Source organism: Elephantulus edwardii, unplaced genomic scaffold (assembly GCF_000299155.1).
Source record: "Elephantulus edwardii isolate Elephantulus edwardi_28Jun2011 unplaced genomic scaffold, EleEdw1.0 scaffold00018, whole genome shotgun sequence".
NCBI lineage: Eukaryota > Metazoa > Chordata > Mammalia > Macroscelidea > Macroscelididae > Elephantulus > Elephantulus edwardii.
In genome coordinates this window covers 24,594,736-24,603,830 of record NW_006399768.1, presented here as the reverse complement: position 1 = coordinate 24,603,830, position 9,095 = coordinate 24,594,736, and the positions used below count along the sequence as shown (strand labels likewise).

The 9,095-nt window shown below is 39.5% G+C and overlaps 1 protein-coding gene across 1 annotated transcript in view; it reads left to right on the top strand.

Moving 5' to 3' along the window:
- The window catches only part of LRP2BP (LRP2 binding protein), a 36,189-nt gene that overhangs the window by 8,636 nt on the left and 18,458 nt on the right, over positions 1-9,095 (top strand). The window contains exon 4 of the mRNA XM_006882243.1: positions 783-896. Within this exon, the coding sequence (XP_006882305.1) occupies positions 783-896 (114 nt within the window). The remainder of the gene's footprint in view (positions 1-782; positions 897-9,095) is intronic.

Below are 9,095 nucleotides of genomic sequence, written 5' to 3'. Positions count from 1 at the left end.
ATTCATTCATAATATACTCTGTCATTGTTACGTGTATTTTAAAATATATTTTTGTTGCTATTTTGGTGTGGTATCATTAATTTTATCAGTTTATTGATTAATTATACTTTGTGAAAATATAAATTTCTTTTTCTTTGTGTTTCCCTAAAGCTTTGTTTCTCTAGCCTGTTCTTCCTAGAAGTGACCATTCAACTCAGTAAATGACTTCCTTTCCACCATTACAAATCACTTAGCATTTAGTCAAAGGTCTTCATATGGGCTAAGATAGAAGCCCCAACCTTAGCATGTTTGCTAACAGTATTCTAACCGCTGAGGAGCTTTACATAAATGATACTATGACATGCCGATTTTGATAGCATATAGTAGAGGAAGAGAACTATAGTTTTGTTTTTTAACATCTTGTCCCTATTCAGAAAATGTTAAAGCTAAAGAACATGAGACAGGACAGTCTATCTCTGATAGACTATCTCTGATGTTCACATTTTCTCTTAAACTTTAGTCCCCAACTCAGAAATATATCCAACTCCAGCAGTGGTTAGGGCTAGGCTATCATTTGGAAACTGTTAGGCGAGAGCTGAGAATATAAGTGAAGGAAACCTAAGACCTCCTGGCCAATTTTTTTCAGTTGCCATCTTGAGGAAAATTCAGTTGATGTTCTACTGTGTTGATTATTGTTAATTTGTTAGTACCTTTTGATGTTTTATTTTATAATGAAAATTACATATTTGATGTCACTAATTTAAAATTAAAATAAAAAGTATCCTCGTTTCTGTGGCTTATAGGGATGGTACCAAGAAGCATTAGACCAGTTTGAAGAAATCAAGGAAAAAGACCATCAAGCAATTTACCAGCTAGGAGTAATGTATTATGATGGACTGGGGACGTCCCCAAAGGCTGTAAGTTATTAGTGTTTGGGTTCTCTCTTTCCCCATCCCCATCCCTATAGTATTTAGCATTTCACTTTGAATAGAAATCCTAAATATTTAGTATTTATATATAAATGTTTATATAATAAAACTTACATGTTTTAATGCTACCTAAACTGAGTATTTTAAAGGGTATCAGGAGTTTTGTTTTTGTTTTTGAAAATCTACGTCAAAAACAAAATCAATTACTTTTTTGCCTCCTTCTCCTCTTCCATCCTCAACTCCAAGTCCTGGGTGGCAGTTTCTCTCCAAATTTATTCCATATGTCTTACGTAACTGAGTTAAGTTACTAAAAAGAGTGAGCCTCTTTTGTATTCTTGTTAAGTTTACATTTCATGACTGTCCTGAAATGCTAGGGTTGTTGAACCTTTCCAATAATTTTCATAAGAACGAAGGTTGTTTTACTGGGATTGCATCTATATTGGATAGGTCATTCAATTTTCACCCATGGTACTTAAAGCAGATAGGGTAAGAAAACAGCTGTAGGAATTTTGGTGCTGGATACCTTTTAAGCTAAAGTCTGTCTCTTCCAGAACATACAGCTTTACCATGAAAAGTTTCATTTACTAAGGAACTAGTGCCAGGAGAGAAGTTCGCTAAGCATGGTTCTCATGATTAATAAAAGAATATTTAACACATTAAAATATTTCCTAAAATACAGAACAAAACAGACATAGCTCTCTTCCAGTCAGTTGGCCAAATGGTTGTCCTCCAGGTTTTTTTACACATCTTGGTGAGCACATCCAGGGCAGCATCAGTTAGCTGAAATACTTTAATTGGTATACCATCAGTTCCTGGGGCCTTATTTTTTGCCAGTTCCTTCAAAGCAGCTTGAACTTCTTTTTTCCTTCATCACCATAGGCTCTTGCTCATATGTTGCTTCATGAAATTCTTCTGCCTTCCAATTCCAGTTGGTACAGTGACTCTGTATACTCTTCCCATCTTCTTTTAATACTTCCTGGATCATTTAATATTCTGGCCAAAGCATCCGTAAGTAAGCAGCTTGAGGTTTGAATTTGTTCTTCACTTCCTTGAGCTTAAGAAATGCTGAATGAGTTCAGTCCTTTTGATTTTCTGACTCCAGCTCCTTCATTGTAATATTTTACTTTGTTTTCCCGCACTGCTTTTTGAAATCTTCTGTTCAGCTCTTTAATATCTTGAATTCTTACCTCTGCTTTGGCTTCTATGCGCTCTGGTGCAATAAGAGTGCAATAAAAGAGTCTCTTCTGACATCCATTTTGGTCTTTTCTTCCTCCTCTGTCTTTGTAATGACCTTTTGCACTCTTCCTGGATGATACTCTTGTTTAGAAGTGGTCGTGGTACTAGGAATATTGTAGTTAATGTTAGATGGATCTTGGCTGAAAGCAGGGAGTACCAGAGAAGTGTCTACTAGCGTTTCATTGGTTATGCAAAGGCGTTCGACTGTGTGGATCACAGCAAACTGTGGCTGACTCTGAGAAGAATGGGAATCCCAGAACACGTGATTGTGCTAATGCAAAACCTATACTTGGAGCAGAAGGCAATCATCCGAACAAATCAAGGAAACACTTCATGGTTCAAAATGGGGAAAGATGTATGCCAGGGATGTGTCCTATCTCCATACATTTTAACCTATGTGCAGAACAAATTATCCGGGAGCTGGGCTGTATGAGGAGAATTGTGGCATCAGGATTGGTGGAAGATTCATCAACAATCTGTGTTATGCAGATGACACAACCCTGCTTACTGAAATTGAGGGCTTGAAACACTTGCTGCAGAAGATCAAGGACTATAGCCTTCAATATGGATTGAAGCTTAACATCAAGAAAACAAAGATTCTCACCTCTGGGCCAATTGGCAGCGTCAGGATGGATGGTGAAGAGATTGAGATTGTTCACAGCTTCAGTTTGCTTTGCCCCCACAGTCAACACTCTTGGCACCAACAGCCAGTGAGTTAAAAGACGTATTACAATGGGAAGGTCTGCTTTTAGGGACCTCTTCAAAGTACTGAAGAGCAATGGTGTCACTCTGGAGACTAAGGTGTGCCTGATACAGGCCATGATCTTTGGAATTACTTGCTATACATCAGAGAGCTAGACAATGACTAGGGAGGATAGAAGAGTTGATGCCTTTAAACTGTGGTGTTGGAGAAGAGTATTAAATATACCACGGACTGCTAAGAAAATGAACAGGTTCATCCTGGAGAGGATTAAACCAGGTTGCTCCCTGGAGGCAAGGATTCTGAAGCTTCATCTGACTTACTTTGGATATGTTACTAGGAGGGACAAGTTCTTGGGGAAGGATTTCACACTTGGAAAGGTGGAGGGACAGCGCAGAAGGGGAAGACCCTTTATGAGGTGGATTGGTTTAGTGACTGGGGTAATGAGGTTAGGTGTGTAGGAGACAGTGATATTGGCACAGAACAGAGCAGAGTTCAGTGTTGCTATGAGTAGCAGGTGACTCGATGGCACAAAACAACAACAAAAAAATACAGAATTTTCCTTTAAGCCCGGAAGATGTAGGTGAAATTGTATGCTTATGTACTGTATAGATAGTGTTGTTGTTGTTGTGTATTGTAGAGTGAGAACCCATCCATAGCTGACTCTCTGGTGGGTTTTCAGAAGTTAATTGCATGGGAGGAGATTGCCCATCCTTCTCCCGCAGAGCAGCTGGTGGGCCTTGGGGATTGCAGCACAATTTCTTGCCACTAGGCCACGAGAGCTGTCTCTATGTATAATAAAGATAGACAGATATAGATAGATGATAGATAGATAGATAGATAGATAGATAGATAGATAGATAGATAGATAGATGATAGATAGATAGAGGTAGTTATAGATAGATATAGATACATAAAACACTAGTTCTTGAGAGGAAAAAACATTTTATATGGTATGTTGTTGTTGGATGCTGTTGAGTCAGTTACAACCCTATATACAATAGAATGAAACTCTGCTACACCATGCGCCATTCTGACAATCTCTGCAGTGCTCAGGCCTCTGATGCCCTCGTTAAATCAATCTGTCTCTTGCTTTGCTTTCTTGACCCTCTACTGTTCCAAGTCTGATGCCTTTCTCCAGAGACTGGCCATCTTGATAGTATGCCCAAAGTGAGACAGTCTCATTACCCTTGTTTCTAAGGAGAACTGTGGATGCCCTTCTTCTAAGACAGATTTGTCTCTGCCAAACCCCAAAATCACACAGAACACACTGTGTGGAGTTAATTCCAAGTCCTAATGGCCCTCCATTGGATTTCTGAGGTTATATGTCTTCACAGGAGAAGACTGTCCATCTTTTTTTTTCCTCAGAAAAATGAGTGAACTCAAACCACATATCTTTTGGTAGGCAGCCCGACATATATGTGCTACACCCCTTTTGGTGTATTCAATATTCCTCCCCAACACAAGTCAAAGGCATCAATCTTCGCAGATCTTGCCTGCTCAGAAAGAAATACTGCAGGAAATTCAGTCTTGGTTAATAAAATTGTACTAAGTCCATTTAATTTTCATTATAACATTTTAATCTCTGAGGGTCAATTTTCTAATTCAATTCTTTGTCAATTGTCTGACTTTCCACAGAAAATGTCCCTTCCAACGAAGAGCCATCAGTAACATGCCTGCTTTAATATTCTTTGCATAGGATCATGCACTGGTGTGAGCAGTGTGAATGGAGCAGAGCGGTGAGGGTGCGGGTGGAGGGAAACTTCCCAGAAAAGGGACGCTGGTATGCAGCCTCATGGACGTCCACTAGAGAGGCCCTCACTACATTTCAGTGATTGTCTTATTTGCTCACTCCTGATTGGCAACCTTCCATGAGATGGATTGACAGTGTGACTGCAACAGTGGGCTTATTTGAAGCCCAGCAGTGGTTGTGCAGATGGCCTGGGATCAGGCAGGGTTCCGTTTCGTTGTACAGAGTCACTATGAGTCAGAGCTTACTTGGAAGCAGTTAACAAGCTGGCAAAGAATATAGACTGTGTCATGGATCATGGACTGAAAAAAAGACTAAACAAATCTGTCTTGGAGGAAAGACAGCCAGGGTGCTTCTTGGAATCAAAGATGGTGAGATTCTTCTCTCACATATTTTGTGCATGTTGTCAGGAGAGGCAGATCACTGGTGGAAGACATCATACTTGGCAGAGGGTCAGCAAAGACGAAGACCCTCAATGAGCTAGAATGACACACTGGCTGCAGCAATGGGCTTATGCACGGCAGCGAGTGTGAGGATGACACATGGCCAGGCAGTGTTTTGTTGTGTTGTACAAAGCATCATCGTGAATCAGAGCTGACTCAATGGCATCTAACACCCCACTGCTGTCAAGGATTTCTGACTCAGAGCTACTCGCCACTGGGTTTTGGAAGCTATAAATCTTTCTAACAGCTACCCATCTTTCTCCCTCAGAGCAGATGGTTTCAAACTGCTGGCCTTTCAGATAGCAGCCTGGTACCTTACACATTGCACCACCACTGATCCTATGGACAACAGTTGGAAAACAGTTAAGCCTTTAACTGCCTAAACAAAAGATTGGGGGTTCCTACTCAACCAGAAGTACTTTTGGAGTAAGTCCTGCTAATCTGCTTACAGAAGGTTGTGGAAACCAGCAACTGTTATTGTAACTAATAGATAATAGAATTTAATGGTAAAAAACAACAACAACAAAAACCCACACAGCTTTTTCCACTGTTGATTTAAGTAGAATTTTTTTTCTTTCTTCTCTGCCTAGATTAGAAAGAACTATTATAAATAATCTATTAGATATAAAAAAGGGAATAATGGAATAAAATGCTATATTGAATAACTTAAAAGAGAATGTCATCCTTATATGTTATGAACTCATTAAATACTATTTTTTGACAGGCCCCTTTCATACAAAACTAGCAATATTCTTTTCTTAAGCATCCCTTTCAAGGTATTTTATTCCCATTGGGTCAGTGGAAAATTGTTAACACTGTTTTAAACAAAGATTTATTTTCTTAAAAAAATATTTTGGTCTAGGCAATTATTTTTCATAGGGTCATTTGACAGATTTTTATTTTACCTTTTTTTTTGGCTATGTTAATAGCATTAAGCTGAATATCTTGCTATTCCGTGCTGCTTAACAGCACTTATTACTCATTCCTACTAATTATTCTTGTTATGTGTCATCGAGTTGCTTGTGACTCATAGTGACCCTGTGTACAACGGCTCTGAACCCTGCTCTATGCTGTGCCAACCTTATTGTCTCTGACACACCTAGCCCCAGTCACTAAATCAATCCATCTCATCTCATCCATCATCTCTTGCACTCTCCCTCCACTCTCCCAAGCATGATGTCTCTCTACAAGGACTGGTCCCTCCGTGCAACATGTCCAATGTCAGACGAAGCTTCAGAATCTTTGCCTCCCAGGAGAAGCCTAGCTTTACCCTCTCCGGGATGAACTTATTTGTTTTCCTAGCAGTCCACAGTATATTCAATACTCTTCTCCAGCACCACAGCTCAAAGGCACCAATTCTCCTACCATCACTCTTAGTCATTGTCCAGCTTTCTGATGCATAGCATGTAATTGTAAAGACCACGGCCTGGATCAGGCGCACTTTAATCTCCAGGCTGACATCATTGCCCTTCAATACTTTGGAGAAGCCCCTGACAACAGACTTTCCCAGTGCAATTCTAAAAGACAACTCAAAACAAAACACTGCTGTCAGTGGGTATGTAACCCACTGCTACTGAGTGGGTTTTAACTCACAGCAAACCTCTACCAGACTTCTGAGGCTATAAATCTTTACAGATAGAGACTGGTTATCTTTATCCCTTGGGGCAGCTGATAAGATTTGAACTACCAGTTAGCGGCCCAATATATTATACACTACACTACCAGGCTCCTGTGTGTGTGTATGTGTGTGTGTGTGTGTGTGTGTGTGTGTGTGTGTGTGTGTGTATAAATGGCTAAATTTATCTTTTTTTAATGTGAGTTGAGTGAACATTTACACAGCAAATTAGTTTTCCATTCAACAAATCATATACATTTCATTTTATGACATTATTTATAATACCTACAATGACTTCATATTTCCACCCTATAATTATTTTTTCCATTAATCCTTCTATCCTACTATTTCCTGCCTCCTGAACCTTATCCCTGGACAAATGCTGCCCTTCTGATCTTGTAGATTTACTATTCCAAGGAATGAGTGCCTCCCTGGTGTGACTGTTCCCCTGATTAGCCTATTGTTTGGATGAAAGCTGAGTCACAGGGCTGAATTTCGTTTCAGGCTAAATAAAATTATTACAGTCTACAGTCTTGGGAGCGTTGCCAGTCTATCTATCATACCATAAGCCTGCCCATTTTCAGGATTTTCAGTTTATATTTCCCCCTTACTCTAAGACCTTCTACTTTGAACCCTGTTAGAGTAGTTGGCAATGGAAACCAGGTCTCAGGGTCATGGAGGCTCAAGTTCACACAACCTATTTATTAGTCATTTGATCTAATTGTATCTCTGCTGCTTTCCTTTTTCCTCCTCTTCTTTATAGGGTCACAGAGAGGCCAACAGTTACATCTCAGATGGCTGCTCATCAACTTTTAAAACCCCAGCCACCACCAATGTAGAATGTAGAGCACTTGGTGAATTATGTATGTTATGCGGCTGGTTGATTCTTGATCTTGATGTGTCTGAGACTTGATGACTTGAGGCCCTAGGACCACTAGCTAAACGTATTATGTTTTAAAAAAAATAATACAGTGGTAAGAAGCTGTGCTGCTGCAATCCCGAAGGCAAGTGGTTCGAATCCACCAGCTGCTCTACAGAAGGAGGATGGGCAATCTCCCCCCATGAGATTTACAGCCTTTGAGAACCCACTGGAGGATCAGCTATGGGTTGGTTCCAATTCAATGTACTCTATAACAAAGTGGCCTAGTGGGTAAGGAGTTGTGCTGCCAAACCAAAGGCAGGCAGTTCAAATCCACAAGCTGCTCCAAGGAAGAAAGACGGGCAATCTCCTTCTGTTTGATTTATAGCGTCTGAAAACCCACTGGAGGGTCAGCCACAAGTCGGTTCCAACTTGACAGCAATGAGTTTAATTCTATCTACCTGGGGAGCTCTGGTGTTATATAGTTCCCAGGGAGATGAACTGCTGACCCAAAGGTGGTACCTCTCTGGTGGTATGACTTGTTGTTGTTATGTGCCATCAAGTCACCTGCGACTCACAGTGATGCTATGTACAACAGCCCTAAACCCTGCTCTATCCTGTGCCAATCTCACTGTCTTTCTCCATTGAGAATGTTACTGGATCTTGGTTTTGCATATATACTTTTCACTATATTGAGGATATTCCCATCTATTCCAATTTTGTTGAGTTTTATCAGGAAGGGGTGTTGGATTTTGTCAAATGCCTTTTCTACATTAGTTGCTAGGATTCATATGGTTCCTGTTATTTGCTTTGTTAATATGGTGAATTATGCTGATTGTTTTTCTTATGTTGAACCATCCTTGCATAATTCTTATGACTCCCACTTGGTCTTGATGAATTATTTTTTTTTCTGTACTTTTGGATTCTATTGGCTAGGATTTTGTTAAGGATTTTTGCATCCATGTTCATGAGAAATATTATTCTGTAGTTTTCTTTTTTGGTAATATCTTTTCCTGGTTTTGGTATGAGAGTTATGTTGCTTCATAGAATGTCTCTGGTAGTATTCCTATTTTTCCTATTTTTTTTTTAAAGAAAGTAGAATTGGCAATAAATCTTCTCTGAATGCTTGGTAGAATTCAGCTGTGAAGCCATCTGTTCAAGGATTTTTGTGAAGGGATGGAGTCTTTATATGACCTGCTCAATTTCTTCTTTTGTAAAGTATTCTACATCTGGTCATGTTAATCTATGTAGGGCACAAGTCTCAAGGAATTTGTCCATTTCCTCTAAGTTTTCAAATGATCAGAGAATAGCTTTTCATAATATTCTGATATTAGAGAGTAATTTCCTCTGCTTCTGAGTTACTTGTCTTCTTCCTTTTTCCTTTTAAGTTTGCCAATCGTTTGTCAATTTTATTGACCCCTTTGAAAAACCAGCTCCTGGTCTTATTGATGGTTTCAATTGCTTTTCTGTTTTCTATCATTGTTTTCAGCTCTTGTTCTTATCATTTCCTTTCTTCTAGAGGCTGTTGAGTTAGATTGTTGTTCTTTTCCTATTTGATTAAGATGTTGAGTTGTTGTTGTTGTT